Source organism: Eptesicus fuscus, chromosome 18 (genome assembly GCF_027574615.1).
Source record: "Eptesicus fuscus isolate TK198812 chromosome 18, DD_ASM_mEF_20220401, whole genome shotgun sequence".
NCBI classification, from domain to species: Eukaryota; Metazoa; Chordata; class Mammalia; order Chiroptera; family Vespertilionidae; genus Eptesicus; species Eptesicus fuscus.
The window spans coordinates 46,202,965-46,228,108 of record NC_072490.1 but is presented as its reverse complement, the minus strand read 5'-3'; the positions used below and the strand labels follow the sequence as shown (position 1 = coordinate 46,228,108).

The 25,144-nt window shown below is 44.5% G+C and overlaps 2 protein-coding genes across 4 annotated transcripts in view; one reads left to right on the top strand and one right to left on the bottom strand.

Moving 5' to 3' along the window:
• ACOX2 (acyl-CoA oxidase 2) overlaps positions 1-8,808 on the top strand; it is a 37,963-nt gene extending 29,155 nt beyond the window's left edge. For both annotated transcript variants that reach the window (XM_054708014.1, XM_054708013.1), the window contains exons 13-14: positions 4,826-4,958; positions 8,410-8,808. In XM_054708014.1, coding sequence (XP_054563989.1) covers positions 4,826-4,958; positions 8,410-8,472 — 196 coding nt within the window. In that variant the 3' untranslated portion in view covers positions 8,473-8,808. The remainder of the gene's footprint in view (positions 1-4,825; positions 4,959-8,409) is intronic.
• A 1,843-nt stretch (positions 8,809-10,651) lies between these two features.
• Positions 10,652-24,058, bottom strand: KCTD6 (potassium channel tetramerization domain containing 6). Of its 2 annotated transcripts, none has more exons than XM_054708041.1 (3): positions 23,831-24,058; positions 13,763-13,831; positions 10,652-12,098 (listed from the first exon to the last, which is right to left on the bottom strand). In XM_054708041.1, the coding sequence occupies exons 2-3, from the start codon at positions 13,787-13,789 to the stop codon at positions 11,412-11,414; spliced, it is 714 nt and encodes a 237-aa protein (XP_054564016.1). In that variant the 5' UTR covers positions 13,790-13,831; positions 23,831-24,058; the 3' UTR covers positions 10,652-11,411. The 2 variants fall into 2 exon arrangements, with proteins under 2 accessions (XP_054564016.1, XP_054564017.1); XM_054708042.1 differs by lacking the exon at positions 23,831-24,058 and adding an exon at positions 14,347-14,428.
• Between the last annotated feature and the right edge of the window lie 1,086 nt (positions 24,059-25,144).

The following is a 25,144-nucleotide window of genomic DNA, read 5'->3' as shown; positions in this document are numbered from 1 at the left end:
TTAAAAAAGCTTGGCATTTTAAAAGCGCATGACGACAATAATGTTCTAGCCCTGATAGTGATGATGAAACACAAAAGATCACCTTACCACCTCATAAGCATGATTTTTATCGGCAACAGCATTTCTAAGTGCTTGACTTGACTCTAGAAATGTACAAGGCAAGACAAAACAGCCCGGATGCAAACAGACAATTAATGCAGGCATCAAGCCCACAAATTGATTTACTCACATAATGGTTCCTAAGTAATCTTCCTACTACGACAGGATAATTAGGTATGTAACAGATCCCATGCTTTTAACAGTTCCGTGTCACAATCCCCAGCCTTGACTATTCAGTCTCACCCTCAGATTTCTGAGATGACAAATGAAGGATGGCACATTATTCTAAGCGACATTAAAAACCAGCTCTCTGTGTAATGGTAGTTAACTGACCCAAATAGTTTTTATTTGAACAATCATAAAATCTCAGCTGGGGGACCTCCAGGTAAAGACGGCAGATTGAACTTATGCATTTACTTTGTTCCCTCCTGAAGCCTCACTAAAACATCAGCAAATGGGTTAAAATGTTTAAAAAGGCATAAACCCACAAAGAAAAAGGACACAGAGGAGAAGAAACAGGAGAATTGGAAGTTGAACAAACAGTGACTTAGCAGACCTGCGAAAAGTGAATCATTCCCTACAAGTGGGAAAAGCAACCAAGTTACACCCCAGAACCCCAAGAACGGGAGGACCGTGCCTCTGGCAGTGGGGGTGAAGTGGACTGACAGGATGGGTTGAAAGTCTGTTTCAGAAAGAGCCGAGTCCCCAGTTCCCCTCCTCCCCCGTGAGCAGTTTTAAGGCCTTGCTTGGCCCCACCCTGGCAGAAGGTAAACAGCTGGGGTGAGGCTGCCCTACAGAACACAGGGGCTTCAGTACACGTTTATAGGCCAAGTGCTGACGAGCCCCCCCCCCCACGGTTCCCAGAGTGGGCAGCCAGGCTAGTTCCCTGCAGGAAGATGGTAACATGATCCTCCTCTGGAGAATCTGACCAGCCCAGGGTCCCCCAATTCACCCCACACTGACAAGCACAACTAGACTTCTGATCAGCTAGTTCATGCCCCACTCTTAGCTGTGACCAGACACTCAGGGATCACCAGACACCTGAGGAAAGCCCCTGACACGAAAGAGACCAAAGCCAGCAAGAATGAGGCAACTTGAGAGACAAGAGAATCTTCAGGGAGGAGAAAACGTTTTTTAAAAGATCCGTAATTTTAAAAAAAAGAGATTTATAGTAATAATAAAAATGATACTGTAATAACTATGATGGTGTCAGATGGTACTAGACTTAACGGGGTGATCACTTCATATGTTAAATGTCTAATCACTACATTGTACACATGAAACATAATATTGTATGTCAACTGTAATTTTAAAAATAATTATATAAAAACAAAACATAGTCATGTCAAAAAAAAAAAAGATCAGTGATATCTTCAAAGAGTTAAGAGGAGATATTGTGGCCATAAAATAAGAATTTCATTTCTTAAAAAGTAACAGAGAACAAAAAACAAGAGCTCTATGAAATTAAAAAAGGAGATTGGAAATGAAAAACTCAATGAAGGATTGAAAGATAAAATTGCAGAAACCTCAGAAAGCAAAAAGACAAAAATGGAAGAGAAAAGAATAAAAGTAGTAAGAGGCCTGATCCTAAGTGTCCATCGTCTGAAAAAAAGGCTGAGAAAGAGGAGACAGGGAAAACAAGGGAGCAGATCATTAATAAAATGCTTAAAGAAGATACTCCTCAACTGAGGGATATGAGTTTCAGAATGAAAAGGGCACAAATGCTTACAGCCTTGAGGAGAGGAGGCAAACACAGACATAAAATATAAATCAAAGACAGTGTGCGGAATAGTGATAAATGCTACCAAGAAAAGGACAGCAGGAAAAGGGGCTAGCAGTCGTGGGGGGGGGGGGAGGGGGGCTATAATTGTAAGTAGGTCAAAGGCCACCCAGGGAGGGTGACGTTTGAGGAATAATCTGAGGGGGGCAGGTGAGAGGAGCCATGTGGTTGGCTGGGAAAAGAGCATTCCAAGCAGAGAAGAAGTAGAAATGGTGGAGGCCAGAGCGTGCTTGGCACATCCATCCGGAGAACAGGGGCTGGAGGGGCGTGGCCGAGGTGGAGAATGAGAGCAGAGGTGGCAAAGTTCAGGGTGTACTGAGAGGGGCAAGGGAGGGGGTGTGGATCTCTGCAAAGACTTAAGACTCTGGCTTTTCCTTAGTGTGAGAACGGGAGGGTTTGGGGCATAGCACAGAGCAAAGGATCACTCCAGCGGCCAGATTAAGAACTGAGTGGGGACGGGGGACAAGGGTGCAGAGCAGGGAGACTGGTGAGGAGGCTGCTGCAATCATGCAGGTGGGAGATGGTGGTGGACTGGACCAGGGTGATAGCCGTGGAGGTGGTGGGAAGGAGAGTTGGAATATATTTTGAAGATAAAACAGGACTTGCTGACAGGTTAGATATGGGGTGGAATAGGCAGAGAGGGGTTCAGGTTTTTGGCCAGGACAGAGTTGCCATTTACCATAAATGGGAAAGATTATAGGAGGGCAGGTTTGGGCAGGTTAGACAGGAGAAAGTTAGAAGCTCAGGATTTGGTTTTGAGCACGTTAAGTTTAAAGATCCTGTCAGAAATCAAGTAAAACGTTAGTAAGCAGGCAAGTGAGACTGGAGGGAGAAATGTGGACGGCACTGGCCTATGGCTGGTATCTAATGCATGAGAAGGATGATACCACAGGATGAGAGTATGAAGGGAAGAAGCCCAAACACTGAGTCCTGGGCCCCTCCAAAGATGATGCTGGGGTCACCCTGACCAGAGATACGTCAGTGGGGTGGTGGGAGTGGGAACCTGTACGGATCTAGTCCAAGAGAACAGCAAAAAGGAGTGGAAAGGCCAGGCGTAAGTGAACATGGCACTTTAAGGAATGTCATAAAGAGGAGCCGAGATATGGGGCAGAGGTTGGTGCCGGGAGGAGTCAAAGGCTTACTTTTAAGATGGGAGAACTGGTAGCAGGTTTGTATGCTGAGGGAAATGATCCAGGAGAGAGGGGAGTGTGGGTGCTGTAGGGGAAAGGCAGAATTTCTGGAACACTGTTCCCTAGTAGACAAGGAAGGACTGGCCTCAGGAGGAGCCTGCGCAGTTGACCTGTACTATGAAGAGAAAGGCACTGTGTGGATAAATGCATGGGTGGGAACTTGTGGAAATGCTCTTACCACTTTTACTTTATCAGAGGAATAGGAAGTGATTTAGGTAAAAGAGATGGGGAAGTGGAGAATGTAGATTTGAGGATAGAAAACAAAGTGTGAAACATCACCTAAGGGAATAAAAGAGTAAATGAATTAGAGCAACGTAATAGGATTGTTGGGCAACCATAAGGACCCCCATGAACCCTATGACCAAGTCAGCATTGGTTTTTCCAGCCATAGCTACAAAGGTGGTGGCACAGTTTGTGGAGAATTAAAGATAAGCAGGGATGGGGTTTTGCCAAACAAGTATGGCAAGGCAAGAAAAATTGTTGAATATATTTTTGAGGAGGTAACATAACAAGCCACGAAGTTTCAGTGGGATAAGGAGAAAAGTGAGAACACAAGGGGGATGAGGGACCTACTGGTAGGTGCCAGTGGGGTCACAGAGTTATAAACAGCCCTACATGAAATCACCTGATGGTGATGATATCGGGTCATCCAGAAAGAATTAAAATAGGTCCAGTATCCCAGTCACCTCAGATGCTTTTTGAAACAAGAGTTAGGGAAGAGTTTCAACAAATAATTGCATATTGTGTTTTACATCCTTTGCTCCAAAGGTAGGAAAGCGTGTGAATATTTTTTAAAAACTATTTCATTCAATAGGATTAAAATAAAACACTGTTTGTTGCTTAAAAGGGAAAAAAAGAAGATAGAAGTCAGAATACTAAAGGGAGTAAGCTAGAAAGACAGGAGCAGAGAAGGAAACATGGCTGAGATCACGGAGAAGTTGCAGATGCTAATGATGAGTCCCCGTGTCTGATCTCGGCAAAGATGACAGAGGGAGGCTGTAGAACGAGGTCAATGGAGCAGGAGATTCGAAGACCTGAGGAGCTGAGCTTTAGAGGAACATCTACATAGACAGTGAAATCACTAAGAATTAACGACAGCAGTGTGGGAGAGAGGACAGTGAGCCTGGAGGTAGGTCACTGCAACAGGGAGCTGTGGTGGGGACCTGGCTCAGCTGTGAACAGGATTTATAAAGTCAAAATCATATATAGGATACGTACAGTCATACTACTTTAAGCACTGAGTATTAGTCTGGCCAAAATCGCAGCTATATTGGGAGGCAGGAAGGTGAAGAGGAGGAAGCATAGGTTGGGGTGGGGGGATGATGGGTAGGGGTCAGAAGAAGGGTGCTAAAAATAAATCCTCATCTGTCGTAATGGAGAGTCAACAGATAATGTCTACAAGTAAACCAGCAAGAAACAGAAATATAAACAAGTAGAGACATTCAGGTTAAAACCAAAAATATCACTTAAAAGACTGAAATAGATAGATCTGGGTGGGAATGGGGAGGGGGGGTAGGAAATGGAGGTGAGAGAGCAAGATATGCTCATTTTCAATATCCTCAAAGAACTGATTCTTTATGCTGTGCATATATAATTGATCAAATATAAAAACTTCGAAAAAAATTAAAGCTGGCTTGTTCGAAGGTGAATAATGATGCATCCTCTAATTAGGTGTTGTTATTCACCATTCCAGAATTAATCAGATTCATGAACAGTCTAAAATACTCACAAATTCTTGTGCTTTTTTTTCTCTCAGGAAGGATGCCATCTCGTTAACGGATGCTTTCGACTTCACGGATCAGTGTTTAAATTCAGCACTTGGCTGTTACGATGGAAATGTCTATGAACGCCTGTTCTACTGGGCTCAGAAGTCACCGACCAATACTCAGGTAGTTGAGTAGAACACATAAATTATGGAGGAGAGCAGAGAACAAGCAGTGAATGCACCTCCAATGTTTGCCCATTTAAATTGATTCCCATTAGGTTAGAAACCGCTTGCCATAGCATGTCTGTTTAGAATATTTTGAGACTACACAAAAGAAACCAGGAGCGGGGATGTGGCCTGGCAGGAACTCTGAGTCTGGACTGTAATCAGCAAAATGCACTGCTCAGAATTTGATAAAGGGAATTAGGAGGAGGACCCAAGCTCTAAATCATGGCTTGACACACCCAAGGGCATACACACAGAAGGGCAAGCTGGCTTTTAAGTAACAAAAATAAGATAAGTCACACCCCACCTTGTTTTCAGCCTCTTACCTCTCAGTTCTGTGCTGATAAAAGTGGGTATTCAGAGGTGATAGGAAGCTCAGATGGGCGGGGTTGGGGGCGGATCTCTCAGACCTGACTGCCGGCTAGACGTTCCTCCTTCCTCTTCACTTTAAGGAACACAATCCCAGACACAGAAAACTGCTGCACTGCCATCAGCAGCCAGGAAGCCATACAAATGACAACTGCAGGGTTAGGGGGAAGATTCCCAGCAGGCAGGCCTAGGAGAGAACACTGGAGCCCTAAATCAATAGCAGAAGAGAAGGCCAGGCTGTGAGCCTCACTGGGAAAAGTAACGCATGCCAATGAGCATCATTAACTGGAGTAAAGAAATAAACCCTGTACTTAGAATTTGAGGGACCAACATTTAATAGCAGATTTGATACAGATTTTATAAAAGCAAAGACGGTCTCTATGTACACAACAGATTATTTTACGTTCTGTCATGCGAACGTGATATTCAGATGGTGAAGCCTACTCCTTTACCTCTTAGGTCAAAGTTCAGAAAAGGTGTCTTAAGGCCTCATCAGATTGGCAACTCTCAGGCTTTCGTTCACACTTACCAGAGTGTCAGACTTGCTCTTAACAGTACGCGCCCTGCCATACCTCATAGCTTGGTTTAACGTGATCGTCTCAAGTTATAACACAGCCATTACCCCCAATGGTTGTCGGAGAGAAGGCCGATCCATTTTGGTCCTCCTCTGACTCCAGGAAGGCACCCTTTTAACTCAACGAGGAAACACAAACAACCTATACCGACGGTGTGATCCGGTCACTGCCGCGTACAGTTAACTACGCTAGTGTTTTACTTTTTCTAATGCTTAGATCTACTCGCTGATACTTAACGAGTAGTTTCAAAATTATCTACAGCAGATTAAAAAAATTATACCTTAAAAGTGCCATTTTGCTGCTCTCTGGAGGAGCCAGAAATGTAAGATGATGTGGCTATATATTAGCAGTCAACCGAGTATCATTTTAACTAATTGGAAACTGATAAACCTGCAGCCGTCCTCCCACTCCGGAAGAGCGCCTGTGGTCTCGGCATAAGCGCATGCCCTCTGGTGCTCCGGGGAAAGCCTACCCCGCTGTGACACCTGTCAGATGATGTAACCTCCTCAAACCTGTTTTACTAGCAACAAGGAAACATGCCAGTTCTCCTGACTCCTCATCTTCACTAAAGCACGTAGGGGGCACTTATTATTTCTAAAAGAATTGAATCTGGATATTAGAAAAGAATTTAATCTGGATGTTATATGAGGGCAGGCTTATCTAAATGAGGGGCATGACCAACCCACAGCATCAACAGATGTGATAAGCCCGGCTGGCGTAGCTCAGTGGCTGAGCGACAATTTATGAACCAGGAGGTCAAGGTTCGATTCCCAGTCAGGGCATGTGCCCAGGTTGTGGGCCTGATCCCCAGTAGGGGCGGGGGGGGGGGGGGGAGGGGGCGTGCAGGAGGGAGCCAATCAATGATTCTCATCATTGATGATTCTCTCTCTCTCCCTCTCTGAAATAAAAATATATTTAAAAAACGATGTCCTTAAAAAAAAGGTTGATGCACTTCATCCCATTCACTTTTCCCTTTTCTGTCACCTGCCACTTCACTGTGAACAAGGATGTAGTCGTCACCTTCCTAACTCCAGGATCTATCACAGAGTAGACACTTTGCATCTATGGAATAATTAACGTGGTTTTATGACCTACAGTGAGACGAAGGAACCTGCTGCATCCACAGTGCTGCAGAGACTTGCCATCCTAGCTTCACTTATGTTGCTAAAAAGGTGACAGGTACAGCAAGCAATTTAGGAACTGAGATTATAAATGACCTTGGAGAACAGTTTCCAATTAGTTAAAATGATACTCGGTTGACTGCTAATATATAGCCACATCATCTTACATTTCTGGCTCCTCCAGAGAGCAGCAAAATGGCACTTTTAAGGTATAATTTTTTAATCTGCTGTAGATAATTTTGAAACTACGAGAAGAGGCGGTTTTCATTGGCACTAGTAGAAAAAGGTTCACTACGGGTATTTCAAATAAATTAAAACAACAGCTACGTTCAAACAAACCTTGCAGACAAATGAGAATATATTTCACTGACATTTTCTATCAAAAGAAAGGTGCTATGCTACGTTACGTGTCTTAGAGCCCTCAGCTAGTCTCTCTTCTGTCTGGGCGGGTGGGTGTTGAGCTTCGTGCGGAGACTGTGATCTGCTCTCCGAGGTTTATTTGAGCCGGGATGTCTAGTTTTTTGGCTTTTTTCCTGATCTGGCCATTTCAAGCCAGCCTTTCCAAAGGGAGCAGCCAAAGGCTGCTGCCCCCCCGCCCACACCCACACACCACCACACACACACACATGAACTCAGATCAGTGATTCCCTACAGATGCAAGCAGTGGAGGAAACATTGGGGATCATTTCAAAACAAGAATCCTACTTCGCCCCAATTCTTCTATTGGAAACGTCTGCCCAAGTAGTTGCTAGATGCCTTAAACACACCTACTGATTAATTCAAACATCCAACATATTTACTGAGCATACGCTATATGCCAGAAACTATTCTAGGTGCTAAGGATACAGCGGAGATCGAGAGTCATCCAAGGAGCTTACAGTGTAACCTAGACAGGCAAAAAAGACACCGGTGAGTGTTACGTGGATGAGAAGAGAGCTGTGAAGGAACAGATCAACACATCAGACAATAACAGGGATAGCCCACTGTGACGCATTATGTTGCTTACCTGAGTCCACCTTCTGACTCTTTTATGGTTAATGTTCCATTTCAAAGAGCCTCAAGGAGTTGAGCCTTTTATTTGTGTTAAATTCCAAAAGCAAATGATAACTGTGTTTTTTAATTGGCCACCTGCATCCACAGTTTAAAATCTGCTGGAGAAAACGAAGGATGCCCTTTGGAAAAAAATGTTTCTCCATATGTTCACACAAAATGAATTTTAAAAATAATTTTTAAAATTAATCTTACGTAATGTTAATTTTGAAACAAAAAAAAAAAACTTAATTTGAAAAGTTATTAATCCTAGCAGAAATAGTCTGTGTTACTAATGCACTTCTTTCTACAACAGGGGAACCCTGCCTACCAGAAATATCTAAGACCACTATTACAAAGTTGGAGATCCAAGCTATGAAATAATCAACAGCATTCAAGAAGCACCACTATGTGATAATGGTAGTATGGCAAATATGGCATTAGAACTTTAAAGTACATATGTGTATGTATTTTTTAAAGAGAGTCATTATCTTCCAGAGAGACAGTCTGAAGTGAATGAAACATCTGTGATTTACTTCAAAATCCATGAGAGGGGAAAAAAGGAAAGAGAACAATTGTGGATGTTGGTCAATGGGTACACTGCTGTTTAAACAAATATGTTTGGCATTTCCTACAATAAAACACAATAGTACTATACAATTGTAGCATCTATTTTGTTAAGTTCCAGGGTTTTGTTTTTGATCTAGCAAGAGCCAAAAGACTCATTAGTTATCATTTGTGCCTATAGCTCATATTTATCTGAGGATTTAAACTTTAAAAGGACACACACATGCACACACACAATCCTTCTCCATAAGTGCCTATACTTGTTGTAATCTAAATAAAATGTACAGCCCTAAGACTGCAACTAAGTATCAATTTTGAAAAATCAACCTTTCCACAGAAAATTAAAACTTATAAAAGACATAATCGTCTCAAATTACCCAAATATACTCAAACTACATTTTCAGTTGCCTAAGCAAATAAAACACTCAAAATTAAATGCCCAAATTAAATTGCAAAATCTCTCATCTATTTTTCCTAATTTACCCATAAAAGTAATCATTTTATTGTTAATAATAAATCTGTGAAAATTTACCAAAAGCAAACTTATCTCCAGTAAACTGAACAAAGAAGAGACCTCAAAAGTTTTTAACTTTTAAAACCTTGGAAGGCCAAACATTATTCCCATTTCCATAACCTGTTTTCAAACCAAATCATTTTTTCTCATGTTCACCTCAGCTAACTTAACACACGAGTGGCTGGCTTGGTTTTGTCTTAAGTAACCACTAAGCAATCTGAAGTCGGAGACAATTTTCTAAAAAGATAACTTCATATGAGTACATTTACTGAAACCACTGCAACCTGTCCATAACATTAAGGAATTTTAGCTTGAGGACGGTGGAAATGGGGTGATTACAGGTTTCTGAATGTTGGTCATTTGTCAAATCTTAAGGTAAACTTTCAGAGACATGGGCAAAACGGACGAAGGAGTTTTCACCCTGCTTTCCGAGGCAGAATCTCAGAGGAGAAAAGGAGTGGTCTGCCCTGGAACACACAGCTTAGAACTTTGCTCCCACAGAACAGGGCAGGCATCACACGCTTCCTCTTAGAAGGTGTTCCAACAAACTAGGAAGTCTCACTCACTATAGTTAACATAAACCTTCCTGCGAGTCACTTCCAAGAAACAGAATCAAATGAACTATGCAAAATAAAGACTATTGAGAAACAAATACACATACCTGTTCCAGATCCTTCGTTCACTGCAGTTTATTTCCTCTCTTCAGAAATAGATTTAACTTGAATAATAAAATAATCTGTGGGTTACCATATACGGTCAAAACCTCGGTTCTGGAACACCTCCCATCTCGAATAATTAGGTTCTCGACCACGTTGTTTACAGAATGTCTGAGCTGTCGAATAAAACTTTGGTTCCATCCCAACAACCCTTTCATGCTGATACCTGTATGATCAGTCATGTGTCTCTCAGGCGACAACAGAGGAGAGAAAGCGTGAGTGTAGGTCAGTTTATGGCAAAAACTCAAGTTAACATCTCAGGAAATTGTGCTGTGAAGAGTCTCATGTGTTTTTGCTTATAGTGGTCTGAAACAAATTAATTCAATTTACATTATTTCTAATGGGGAAAAATGATTTGGTTTTCAAACAAACTGTTTCCCAAACAGCCTTCCGGAAGGAACTAAGTTTGAGAACCGAGGTTCCCCTGTATAAGAGAATAAAGTGGCTGAAGAGTCAGTTTGTTCCGAGACTCAACACAAAGCTCGGATAAGGGTCACATTCAGAGCTATAACAAATGGTGGCTTATTGAAGAAAAGTCTTTAATCTTCAACATAATTCCTACTTGATAAAGTCTGTCAAATTGTATGTTCACTGTTCAAATTGTACTTCCATCTATTCCTGCTTAATAACACAGCAGAGTTCTATAAACTGCATCCGAAGGTACCGCTGAGTCCTCTTGAATCAAATACAAGTGTGCTCTGGCAGTGCAGTGTATGTTGGTACATAAAACAAACAATGCATACTTTAGAGACAAGAAATACGATTTTCCCCTTAAGTAACAATAGTCAATAAATATAAACCTAATTTTTCTATTTCATTTTTTATTAGTTTTTTTCTGGTAGACAGTACACTTGGGGATTATACTGCACCAGGCATACGAAGATTTCTACCACAGGGACATTTTGTATTTAGAATTCAATATAAATATTTCTAGTCAGACATTTCCATGGCTACAGATATTTGGTTGCTTGATTTATATGCATAGAGAGAAACAGTTGTCATAACTGTAAAAAGCAGTACTTAACAAGTACTTTTAAATGATTGGAACAGTTTTCTTTTAATATTACAATACTGCTTATTGGTTTGGAAACTAGGTCACCCTACATGATGTTTTGATTTTTGTCAAAAGCATCAGGAGTACTCACTCTTGTTTATTCTTTCATTCCTATATTTTTGAGCCTCTAGTTGAGTTAGGGACCATTTAATCAGAAATCATTTTAGCACTGTAATAAAAAAAGCTCTGTTAAGGGTTGATTATATACCATAATAATTTTCAGACTTCTTTTTATAAAAAAGTTATCTGGAGGCTCTGAACAGGCACATGCATACTCAGGGTGAAGGGAATAAACATAGAGGAATCCACTAAAGCACAAAACTTCCTTCTGCTCCTCAATGCCTTCAAATAAATACCAAAAAAAAAATAATAATAATAACCTTTTTTTAAATCCCACACACACAAAAAAAATCAGTCTCTTCCATCTCCTGGAGAGTCAGTGTCCAGGAACTCCCCCGGGATGGAGATCAATCATCTGTCTTCCGGGCCAGCCTACAGAAAGTCCAGTTGTGCTCCACTGTGTTCTCATTGGCCCGCTCACTCATGTGATGCACCCGGGTGTTGCGGATCGTGAAGCCCTGTTTTGTGATATATTCCATCAGGTGGACCCGAAGAGACACTTCCTGGTGATAATCACAGGGCCCGAAGGTGAAGGAGACCTGGCAGTCTCTGGTGTCCATCATGTGCTTATTCCACTTGGTAAAATAGTTTGAGATTCCTTCTAATAAGGAATGGACCTTGGTGGTGATGGTTAACTGGGTAATGATGACAGCTACTGGATTGGAGTACTTAGAAAGCTTCCGAGTACTTGATAATTCCACAACTTCTTCAAAAGTATCCATAGGATACAAAGGCTTCGGGTCATTGAGACACTGAATCAAGGGCTCAATCTGATAAAAGTCTGCTTCTTTTCGAAGCAGATCAAACTCCTTAAAATCCAGGGGTAAGGTCAACTCTGAAGTTCTTAAGAAGTTGAGGACATATCTGAAAAGAGGTCCATCTCGATCAATGAAGTAATTGCCTTGAGGGTCTCGAGCTGTGGGGAAGTCCCCCCCAAACATGGCTCCAAGCATGGAATCCGGGTATCGGGTCAATGTGGTGAGAGACGTTGTGTACAAGTGTCCACCTACATTTAACGTGACTGGGTCAGTCATCTGAAATTTTGTAAAAAATTATTAGTCACCTGAAGTTTTTAAAATCCTAACTTTGACAAATTAAGAAAAATGGTAACAAGCAAAGCAAAAGATTCCTTCAGACTGTAAGTATTTAGCAATCCTGTTATGCAAAACAGCTTTACTTTCAGTGATTACCCACCTAGATGCAGGGATCTAACATAGGCTTTCAAAAGGGGATAACTATTTCTTCTAAGAAACCAGGGCATCACTTCCAAAGCCATTTCATTTCAGCCCCAGTATCTAAAGAGAAGTGTCGTGAGAGTATATTAGGGAAAGACAAAGGCCAAACTAAAATAAACTAAGTTTCTCTCTGCGAAAAAAGAGACTTGTTCTGGCTGGTGTGGCTCAGTTAGTTGAGTGTTGTCTCTGCACAGAGAGGTCTCTGGTTAGATTCCTGGTCAGGGCATATGCCCAGGTTTCAGGCTCAATTCCCAGTAGGGGGCGTGAAGGAGGCGGTGTTTGTTGTTTCTCTCTCCCTCTCCCTTCCTCTCACTCTAAAAAAGTCAATAAAAAACATTTTTAAAAAAATAAGTCATTTTTCTTAACTCAATTTGACATAAAATAGGCCAAAAAAAAGATTTGATAATTCAAAGAATCTATTTCAATATTTCTTCTGTTTTCTCTTCTCTCAAAAGGGGGTGGGGAATCATGAAATTTTTTTAAAAGATAAAATTTGTGCAGACCTAATCTTAACTTTTTCATGGCAATAACAGTGCCAAATACTAAGTTAAAATACACAGTTTGATCAACACCATCTCATATACCCAAAAGCTAACAGCAACTTTCAAATTTCAAAATCTGATAGTGTATTCACTTTTGTAACATTAATGTTGCAAACTGCTCTTAGTTTTGAAAAGCAAACTTCTCTAAATAATATATACCTTCAGTTTTAGAAATCATATTAAGAAACACTATAAAGACAGACTGACAGACTTCAGGTACCAGACAAGTAAAATATTTCTTACCAAAGTGAAAGGCAAACAGGAGGATATGCACACAAAAGGAAAGTACAAGTGGGAAAAGCGGCACTTCTCCATGGTTAACCTCCCTCACCACAAGGAAATGTGCTCTGTACCAGCGGTCGGCAACCGGTGGTCCGCGGACCATGGTGGTCCGTGAGGTCCAAAAGGTTGGCGACCGCTGCTCTGTACCATTCCCCACTGCACCCTTTTCATGGTCACTGTTCTATGAAGGAAGAGTATTAACGGCAATAAACTTTAAAGACCAAAAGTCATGATCTCTCTCAAATAAAGTTACTCTGAAGTCTATGTTGAGTTTGCTTTCATAAAACCACCAAACACCCCAAAACACATCTAAATTAATAAGGGGAGTTACACCAATAATTTTCATTCTTACAAGATGTATGATACCTAAGAATACATAAGGGGGAAAAGACATCCTATATAGCATCCTATATAATAAAAGGCTAATATGCAAATTGTCCCCTCGACCAGAGTTTGACCGGGAGTTCAACTGGGAGTTTGACGCGGCCCCTCCCCCTGGCCGGCTCTACCCCCAATCGCCCCCCCCACCCCAATCAGGGTGGGCCGGCCAGACCCCACCCGTGCACAAATTCGTGCACCAGGCATCTAGTACAAAAATAATTTGACAGTCTTCAAAACGCATCTGCAAAAGCATCTCACCATATAGCCCCAGTCTCCATTATCCATCTGCTCCAGCGCTGCGTCTGGGGAGCCCAGGTTCCAGGGAAACTTGGGAGGAGAAAAAGACAAGACAGCACATGTAACCATGAAAACAGAGAGGAAAGATTTTCCCACTTCACAGAGCAGGCGGAAACATGAGAAAACTACTCATCTTTGCTCAATTAAAACCTGCTACAAGGCAAACATCTAGGGAAGCATTCCTCTAGAGCAGCGATTTTCAATCAGGGTGCTACAAGAATTTTTAAAATATGCAATGCCGCCCTGGCTGGTTGCTCAATGGTTAGAGAGTCAGTCTTTGGACCAAAGGGTTGCAGGTTCAATTCCCAGTCAAGGGCATACCTGGGTTGCAGGTTCAATCCCCAGCCCTGGTCGGGGCGCGTGTGGGAGGCAACCAATTGATATCTACCCCTCTCTCTCTCTCTCTCTCTCTCTCTCTCTCTCTCTCTCTCCCTCCCCCCCCCTCCCCTGCCACTCTAAAAAAAAAAGAAAATTAATGGGGAAAATTATCCTTGGGTGAGGATTAACAAATATATATGCAATAGCTGAATGAATCAAAATTATACCTCTTTTGTCTGGCCGGTGTTGCTCAGTCGTTGAGCCTTGACCAACGAACCAAGAGATACAGTTCGATTCCTATGAACCAGGGGATCACAGTTTGATTTCTGGTCAGAGCACATGCCCAGGTTACCGGCTCAATCCCCAGTAAGGGGCATGCAGCCAACTGATGATTCTCTCTCATCATTGATGTTTCTATCTCTCTCCCTTCCCCTTTCTCTCTCTAAAATCAATAAAAATACTTATTTTTAAATTATACCTATTTTTTTTTGTCAGATCAGCAAAAAATATAATATACAGTGGAATCTCGGTTCTCTGACTTAATTTGTTCCCTAAGGCTGTTCGAGGAGTAACTTGTTGGAAAACTAAATCATTTTTTTCCCATTAGAAATAATGTAAATTGAATTAATCCATTCCAGACCCCAAAAAGCAAAAAAACACAAAAATCTTCATAGCACAATTTCCTGGGATGTTAACAACACGCGATTTAGTGGTCAACTGACTCACACACACATTCTCTCCTTTGTCGCCCGAGAGACATGTGACTGATCATACAGGTATCAGCATGAAAGGGTTTTTGGGTCGAGAACCAAAGTTGTTTTTTTTTTTTTAAATATATATTTTTATTGATTTCAGAGAGGAAGGGAGAGGGAGAGATAGAAACATCAATGATGAGGCCTAACCGGTTTGGCTCAGTGAACAGAGCATCGGCCTTTGGACTGAAAGGTCCCAGGTTCGATTCCAGTCAAGGGCATGTACTTTGGTTGTGGGTACATCCCCAGTAGGGGGCGTGCAGGAGGCAGCTGATGAAACATTCTCATCGATGTTTCCCTTCCTCTCTATAAAAAGTCAATAAAATATATTTTAAAAAGAAGAAAAAACATCAATGATGAGAGAGAATCATTGATTGGCTGCCTCCTGCACGCCCCCTCTACTGGGGATTGTCCACAACCCAGGCATGTGCCCTGACCGGGAATCAAACCTGGGACCCTTCAGTCTGCAGGCTGATGCTCTATCCACTGAGCCAAACCAGATAGGGTAAGAAGCAAAGTTTTACATGAACAACTTCATCAAGAACTGAATTGTTTGAGATGGGAGACATTTGAGAATCGAGATTTGACCTATAAAATTTGGTGTTCCACAGAATTTTTGTAATTAGTTTATGTGTGCCATGAGATGAAAAAGGTTGAAAATTGCTGCTTTAGAGCATTCTATGGACGCTCTATCCTTCCCACAACATGCACCTAATCTCTACAGAGAAAGAATTTATCCTAGCCCTAACTGGTTTAGCTTAGTGGATAGAGCATCGGCCTGCGGACTGAAAGGTCCCAGGTTCGATTCTGGTCAAGGGCATGTACCTTGGTTGCGGGCACATCCCCAGTGCGGGGTGTGCAGGAGGCAGCTGGTCGATGTTTCTCTCTCATCCATGTTTCTAACTCTCTATCCCTCTCCCTTCCTCTCTGTAAAAAATCAATAAAGTATATATTAAAAAAAAGAAAAGAATTATCCTATACTCAGGGAACAAGGAAGAGCCTAGGAAGGAAATTAGTCATTCAAATTCTTCCTATCTTCTCTGAAAATTCAATTTTTAGAATTTCTATGGAAGAACATTATGATTAACTCTACAACCTTATCCTTGTACAAACCTATCATGATCCTTACCAAAAAGGTTGTTTAAGAGAAAGGTGGGGGGGGGGGGGACCTCTTTTTCATCAGCATTTCAGCTGTACAAACTAAAATTCTCAGTAAAAGCATTAAAAACCTTAGACCTCCAAGATACCAGTCTCACTTTGCAAGAGAAATACCATCAGAATGGTATTTCTTTCATAACATAAAAAACTAAATATACTTTTAATACTGATACATTTCATTTATACAATAATCAAAACAAATTCTATCTAATAAAGAGGGAATATGCTAATTGACCATCACTCCATCACAAAGATGGCTGCACCCACAGCTGAGGCCAAGTTCCCATAAGGAGCCTTAACGAGCAATCAGCAGGGACCTGAGGCTACACCCTCCCCCGCCCCCGTGGGGCTTGACAGGGACCTCAGGCCGCACCCCCCCACCCGGCAGGGCTTGACAGGGACCTCAGGTTGCACCCCTGTCCTGGTGCCAGGCCAGGGGACCTGAGGCCATGCCCCCGCCCGGCGGGGCTTAACAGGGGACCTCAAGGTGAGCTTCCCATCCTGGTGCTGGGCTAGGGGACCTCAGGCTGCTACTCCCACGCCAGGCCAGGGGACCTCAGACTGCACCCCCAACCCGGCGGGGCTTGACGGGAGACCTAAGGCCGTGCCCCTCACCCCAGCACCAGGCCAGGGGACCTGAGGCTGCACCCCCCTGCCTGGCTGGGCTTGACAGGGGACCTCAGGTCCTGCCCTCCACCCAGTGGGGCTTGACAGGGGACCTCAAGGTGCACCCCCAGTGCTGGGTCGGGGGAACTCAGGCCGTGCCCCCCACCAGGCGGGGCTTGACAGAAAACCGAAAGCCGTGCCCCCCACCCAGAGGGGCTTGACGGGGGACCTCAAGGTGCACCCCCATTGCGGGGTCGGGGAACTCAGGCCGCGCCCCCCGCCCTGTGGGGCTTGACCGGGGACCAGAGGCTGCGCCCCCCTGCCGGTGCTGGCCCGGGGAACCTGAGACTGTGCCCCCCTGCCTGGCAGGGCTTGATGAAGGACCTCAGGCCATGCCCCCCACCCAGCGGGGCTTGATGGGGGACCTGAGGCTGCGCCCCCCTCCAGGTGCTGGCCCGGGGGACCTGAGGCTGCGGCCCCCTGCCTGGCAGGGCTTGATGGAGAACCTCAGGCCATGCCCCCAACCCAGCGGGGCTTGATGAGGGACCTCAATGCACACCCCCCACCCTGGTATGGGCTGGGGGACCTCAGGCCATGCCCCCCGTCCTGGCGCTGGGCCAGGGAACCTGAGGCTACGCCCCCTGCCCGGTGGGGCTTGACAAGAGTGGGACTGGCCAGGTCTGGATCTAGCCGAATGGGGGGCGGCCGGCCAGGTCTGGGTCTCATGCGATTTTGAGGCGCATGTGGGTGGGCGGGGACTTGACTCTGGGTCCCGTAGTGCACCCCGGACTCTGACAGGAGGAAGGTTTTCATATACATTTTACTAATTTTCTTTCATCTCTGACACTTCTATTATAGAGAAAGGGCAAATAGCAATATTAAATTATTTCCTCTAATTAATCCCCTTTTAATGTGCACGAATTGCGTGCACCGGGCCACTAGTAGAAAATAATTTAAATGCCAAACCATTAAAGCAAATTTTGGGGCAAAAAGAACCTTACAAATCAGTTTGAGTCACTCAGCTGGCACTTGGGAGAGTCAGCCTGAAGACAGTGATAAACACCAGATACTAATGATGCCAGTTTGAATTTACCTACAATTCCAAATCACTTAAGCAAACAGTTTCCCAGCTACTGAACTGCTTCAGTCAGTACCCTCTCACACACATCATTCCCCCAATCAACCAGCAAAGCAATTTCAAGAGCTCTGGCAAGAGACAATAAGCAGCGTGGACTTATTGGAAAAGCACTGGCTTCTTTCTGTGGTCTTTAAACAGATTCCCTTTTCCCACTTTCAGAGGAATCTGGCACACTATTCCCAGAACAGGCCTGGTTACAGACGATCACAAAGGCTCTTTCTCAAAAGGTCAGTCAGGCATGTAGAGAACATTTGCATAGCACAGCATGGGCTGAAATCAGAGCCTGAAGCATCTATTTCTCCACCTCAAAAATTCTTCAAAGCAAACAAGCTAAAATGTGGGCCAGACAGCGCAGTCAGTTTTTATTCTAATACCACACTCAGCAGTTGGATATAGATAGGCCTCCACATGCTATAGGGTGAGAAATAGAACAAATGTCAGATTCAGGGCTGTTGTGACAAGCTTTCATTCCTGACTTGTTTCACAAACAGTATTTTGAAGTAAAGAGAACAAAAAACAAAACAAAAACACCCACAGGCTTTACCAATTTGTATTATTAGCATCTGATTCAGTTACTGATAAAACAGACAGGTAAGTAACAATCTAAAAGACCAGTCATCCGAAGGTTTTGTAAGATGCCCCTCTCTGGCATCTTCCCATCACCAAAAGCATTCATTCCTGACAGCCTCAAAAATATTTCAAACAACATTTACTGTAGGTCAGTAGACTTAGGTGCAATGTGGATACAGGAAACAGGAAAAGTACAATCCCTGCCTTCAAGCTATGAAGAAAGGCAACATGCAACACCTGAAGTACAGCCCAGACTTCAAAGTGCTATTGAACATACAGACTGCCAGAGGCCTTCTAGAAGGAAGAGAGAGCAAGAACAGTTCCAAATGGAAAAATGGAGGACTTCTGGGAAGAACTCGCTCAGTAGACCTCTGCAGGAATAGCTGGACAACCTGAGAAGGGATTCTGGAATGAAGAAACATTTAAGTAAAAGGGGGAGAGGGCCTTTCTCTCCCCTCTCCTCCCCCCCACCCCCCACACACACAACATTCCTGATACAGCAAGCAGTGCAGGAATTACTATCCCCATTTTATAGACTCAAAATAAACAAACAGCAGATAGGGATTTGCTCTAGGCCTCGTAGCTGGAAAGAGCTGATGACGAGCTTGAGTTTTCTGACTCCTAGTTTAGATCTTTCCATGAATCCCCTCCTTGGGCAGAAACAGAAGGAAGAGAACCCAAAAAGCAAGAAACTAAAAGGATTAACTTTAGACCTCCTTCAGCTATCTATTAACCTTATCCACTTTCTAAGGTTTTAGTTACAAATGTTAACAGTCACTCAGTTTAAGCGCGCAGTCATAACAGGTTTGTAAAAATTCCCCTGAGGCAAACCATCAAGAATCTACTCCCTAGTGCAAGCCTGTCAAACTCGAAGGCTAACACGGGCCAAATAAACAAGGTTAAAGTTTATGTGGGCCGCAAAGAAACAAAAGCTTCAATTTTCATAGAAACGTAGGTTTATTTCAATAGAGACATGAATACAAAGGGCTGAAATAAATGAGTAATCATTAACATAAAATAATAGAACATTTTAATAAAAACTAATATTTTTTCTTGAACATTAACTCACCAGACACTAAATAACTGTACAAATTAATAAGCGTAAGGCAAATAAACCTATTTCTCTTGTTCTCCGAAAGTGAAATATTTCCTGTTGTGCACACCAAACGAGTCAGTCCAAGACTAATGACAGGGCAATTGGCTGCTAAAATATTCGCTGCTAGTATTAGTGGCTGCGCTTAAGGCGAGTGAGGGAGATGAATGCAACACGATTATAGTCATCAGTCTTTAGTGAACATTGTAGTTCATTATTAATAATTATGTACAACAAGATAATGTAAAAATTAAGTTACTAAATTTTTATTAAAACGTTTCTTACATACCGTTATATTGGCTGGGCCAAAAAAATATTCGTTGTGGGCCACATGCGGCCCATGGGCCTCGAGTCTGACATGCCTGCCCTAGTGTGGCTGAAGGCTGCCGTCCTGTCTGTAAGTAAAGAACAGAACTCCAGTACAGCAGTGTCCAAATGGTGAAATGAGAAATGAGGACCAGGACAAGGAAACAAAGCAGACACCATCAGTGTGACAGCTGTTACACAAGGTCTGTCCACTACTAAACCTTTTCCCTTTTTTTACTGCTAACTCAAAACAAGATAACTTCTTAAACAATCCTAAAAAGAAAATTAGATCCTGCCCCTGAATCTGTTCCACAGCAAATCCAGGGTTCCGTTCCGGTACAAAGATGTAATGCCCTCAAGCTTAATAACTTAGGAAAGCAATCATGGGAATCTTAAAAAGCAACCAAACGCCTCCTTACACTTGTGTATATGATACATCAACATAAAATAACGTCACTTCCAATAACAATGACTAAACATTCCAAAAAAAATCAAATTGTTCACTAAAGAGCTCTAAGGGAAAAATAATGTTGCTTCAATTTTATCTTTACTCCTTACTGCTAAATATCCTCTGTGGAGATGCTTAGATATAGCAGGAAACAAACCAAACAAAGCTGGAAGATTCCTGGTCTTCCAATAGCTGAATCATTGCCCTCTGAATTGATAACTATTAGGAACATCTGAGAAACAAGGCAGATGAATGAAATAGACCATAATCCAAAAGAATTTCCAGAACAGCTTCCATCTCTTCTAAATCATTTTCCAGAGCTGCTAACAATTAGAAAATGATTTATTTTCTTTTCATCTTCTCTCCCTTCTGGCAGTCTCCAAGGGAGGGCTTTATGAGAAGCTAAATGACCACAAGATGGGCCGCAGAAGGAAGATCTTGAAATGGACATCAAACAGGCTTGTTTTACTTGATTAAGACAAAGAAAAACCTAGTATTTCAGAAAATTTGCCAGGAATGAAGATTATGAAGATAACAATGAAAAAAATTTTCCTTTAAAGTGACCTGCCTTACTAACAGACCGTTTTAAACAACAGTAGATGCAACAAGCGCAATTATAAAGTTCAAAGAAAGGCTCCAGAACTTGTAAAATCAGTTCACCTGGAAAAATCTGACCTTTGGCCCAAATAAAATTCTTATGGCAAAAACTGGGTGACCATTCCCTAAAAATATAAAACAGTACTAAATAATCGACCATGTTTAAGCTCCAAATGTTAATTATAACTAATGTATAAATTCTGTTAGCAGATAATTAAGGAAAATGCTAAAGAATTTATAAAAGCCTTAAGAGAACATGCTAAGAATTTTCTGAAAGTAGCAAATCTGGAAAATGCACAATTAAGCAATACCTTAAAAGAAAAACCTCAGAACCCCTGAAAGCCATTTTCCTCACTACTGCAGAATTGCAATTACAGGCTTCATGGTTATGCTGAACTAATTTAACTCAAAGATTCTGGGTCTATCACTTCAGGTACAGACTAAGAATTCTCTAGGGCAATGGTCGGCAAACTCATTAGTCAACAGAGCCAAATATCAACAGTACAACGATTGAAATTTTTTTTGAGAGCCAAATTTTTTAAACTTAAACTTCTTCTAACGCCACTTCTTCAAAATAGACTCGCCCAGGCCGTGGTATTTTGTGGAAGAGCCACACTCAAGGGGCCGAAGAGCCGCATGTGGCTCGCGAGTCGCAGTTTGCCAACCACGGCTCTAGGGTAAAAGTTCTACTCCTATCTAACAACCTACAGATTGCAATACACACTGTCCTCCAAACTTGAATAATAATAAAAACCTATAGCTACTGCCTTTCCAAAGTTTCCAGGCAGCCCTTTTAAAATGCCTTTCGATTAAATCTTCGTGCCTGGCATTCAGAAGACTCAATAAATTCCATCTGTGCATACCTGCAAATTACCTTTGTACTGAATTCCTCTGTTGTTGGAACGTGGGAGTTTGAAAGTGAAATACTTTTCATAGTAACGAGTCCAGCGACATCTAAGGAGTCTTCTGGGTTAACATTGGCATACAGGCTGGCACAAGCAGCCAGGTGCACAAGGAGAATGTGATTGTGATGTCAGGTTATCCTTAACCACACCACTAAAGGGATGGATTGTTTTTTCCTAAAGCCAATTCTTTCTTCTCTCTCTCCTCTCCAGGTGGTCTAGAAGACTCTCTCAGGTGAAAACTGTCCTACATACTAAAGAGCTCTCACAAATAATCACAAAATCATTAAATGCCTCTTATTCTCCCTGTTTCTACAGGCTGAAACAGGATAATAGCACCTTCCCCAAAAAAAGTAATACCACTTAGGCACAATACAAAGGCAACAAGTGACCTACAGGGTAGCAGGTCAGGACTAGGGTTCTGAAGTCACAGGCAGGCCAGTGCAGAGGAAAGAGAATGGGTGAAGACTGCATCCCAATTCTGCTCCAATTCCGCTTATGAGACCCTGATTAAATCAGTCTTTATGCCCAGCTGCTTCTTCGCAGAGGAGAAAATAAGCGAGATCATGAATAGAAAACCATTTGTCAACTGGCAAGCGTTAAACAAATATGAAAATGCTAGTGGCAGTATAAACAAAATTTCTATGGTAAATTAAGAAACTTGAGAATGTGAACACAAGTAATTTAGAGCACTGGCATGAAGACAGGGCAAATACCAAAGACCTCTTAATCCGCTTCCAATCTCCCCAGACCCTCTTCCCCGGAGCCCCAGAGGGGAGAACTACAGGTACAGGGGAGCATCCCGCTTTTACAGAGACCGCCGGCCGTCTGAGCTCCTGACCACAGAGGGAACTTCTCGAAGCATGACTCAGGGTTATCTCCAAGGTTAAGATGAATCAAATAAATATGCGTGTTCCATCTTAAGTAGACTCCAAATATCACAATCTAAGACACACTGAGGGATTCATAGAAAGATCCACCCTAGGATTCCTTTTCGTAGTGATGCTTTGGGTTAAATGTGACTTATGAAAATTCAAATCACACAAACCTAAGGAATATAGCATCTGTGACCGTCCTGACCACTTGGGCACTCCCCAAAAGGAGTGTTAGTATGGACTGATGGTTCTCAATCAAAGACCAAGTTCTCTCTCCCTACCAACCCCGTGGGTAAAGGTTTTCCTTTTCCTAGATACACATGGTTCATTTGAAGACATCAGGCCTGTGCTCAACACGGAACCCTGGCTTCCCTCCTCTCCTCGAATCATGCGGGCGCTCGGCACTGGTGGCAGCGGGAAGATGCACACGCCCAGGGGAAAAGGTAAGGGGCGCTCAGGCCGCCCCCAACATTCTTAGCCAAACCGGGTCACCCCGGTCTCTCTGCACCCAAACCTCGCCTACCACCAAGTCCTGAAGTTGGATTTATGAACTTGATCTAGAACTGCTATACTTGAACAGAAACTTGATAACTTCAGCAGAATATCCAAACAGGGTGTGTTTCGTTTCTCCCGTCCACCCCTGGGACCGCCTCCACCAGCGCCGGCGCGGCAGGTGCTCAGGGCTCCCCACGGCCACGGCCACGGCCACGGCCACGGCTCCCCCTGACCTGGAGCGATACCAGGGCTGACACACATCTGGGTGTGAGAAGCTCAGCCGCAGTCAGTGTGTCTGGGGCAGAAACTCCCCGAGGCGGGGCTCGGAAGCCCTCCCGCAGGTTTTAAATTAGGGCAAACGGGGCTAAGCAGCAGCACCCCCACAGCAATCCTTTCCGGGCACCCCGAGGGGCCCGGCCGGGCGGCGCCCCGCGGCTGCCCCGAAGACCAAGTCCCCACCCCGGCCGCGGCCCCGGCGTGGGACGGGAGATGCTGGGGCCTGGGCGGGGGGAGCGCACCGGAGCCCGAGCCGGGTACGCCGTCACCACGCGTCCCGCCGGGCGGGCCCGGAACCCCCGCCCGAGCCCGGCCGCTCGGCCGCGGGGGGCCAGCCGCGGGCCCGTGCCAGCCCCAGAGCGCGCCGCCCGGCTCCCGGGGTGCCCTCGGCGCGGCCCCGCCACCCCGTTCTCTCAGCCGCGCTCGGCCGGCCGCTCCTCCCGGTGCCCGACCCCCCGGCCCCAGGCCCCCAACCCCTGGCCCGTCCCCACTCACTGCAGACGGCGGCGGCGGCCGCGCCGGTAGACACCGGCGGCCGAGAGCACGAGCGCGAGGACGAGCGAGCCCGCGCCCGGCAGCGGCGGCGGCGGCGGAGGGACGACTGAGCCCGCGCCCGGAGTTGCGGCTCCAGCCGCGCGGCGCGGGAGGCGCCTCCCAGCAGAGCCGCGGCGCCACGAGAGCGGGCGCCCTCTTCCGGCGGCGCGTGCGGGAGGCCGGGGGCCGGGGCGAGGCACTTCCCAGGGCTCAGCCCGGCCGCAGTCAGGCCGGCTCCGCCGCAGCCCCAGGCCCCGCCCCCAGGCCCCGCCCCGAAACCCGAGGCCCCGCCCCGAGCCCGCCCCGACGTCCTGCCTCCGCCTGCGATTGGGGATCAGCCCAGCCCTCCCGCAACCTTCACTGCGTGCGCCCTCGGACCTAGGGTCCCCCCTGCTGTTCCGTTGTCTTCTCACGAACACGCATGGGGCCCCGACCGTATGCCAGGCCTAGGGGGTACAGCGGCCAGGAAGATGGAGGGGGTCCTAAGTAGAGAAGAAAACAGACAAGCCCCAAGGAAACAGCCAGTGGACAAAATCCTGACAAGTTAGGATGAGTTGGGAGGCGCAGGATAAAAGGAATTAGATGGAGAATAAAGGGAGGGACTCTGCTTCCGAGGCAATGGCCAAGGAAGACCTGGACACTCTGCTGGTGGCAGAGGACTTCCTGGCCTTGCCCTCCGTGGGGCAGGCGACTCTAATAAGGTCACCTGTCAGGCCTGGTGGGCAGGGTAGGGAAGGGCTGCCAGGCCTGAAGGGGCAACCTGGGCAGCCAGGTAGGAAGAAGGGCAGAGCTGACTTCAGCAGAAAGGAAGGACCAGTGCAAAGGCTCTGAGGCCTAAAGGAGCTGGTCTTACTAGAGTCTGGGCACCATACTGTCCTCTTTTCACCAGGAAGGAAGCCAAGACTGCAGAGGGTGGGGAATGAGGTAAAAGTCTCAGACCTAATTTGCCTCCAAGAATAGGCTCCTTCAAAATCCCATTCGCTCCTGCAAACCAGATCTCTGTCCCCTTCCTGGGGGGACCGATGGTTTTGCCATTTCTTCTCCACCAGGATAACCGCCGGCCTTAGAAGCTCGCCTGTTTCAGTCTGCATGTGCGTGAGCTGGCTCTGAGGTGTAACTTTTATCCAATGATTATCACAGATCTGATACTTGGTTTTTCTCTGAAAACTTAAATTGATAGGTCAAATAAATGACATATGCTTCATCAGCATAATTGGGTGCTATATTATCAAATTCAAAAAGACTAGGTGATTTTACAGGAACATGTGTGAGAAA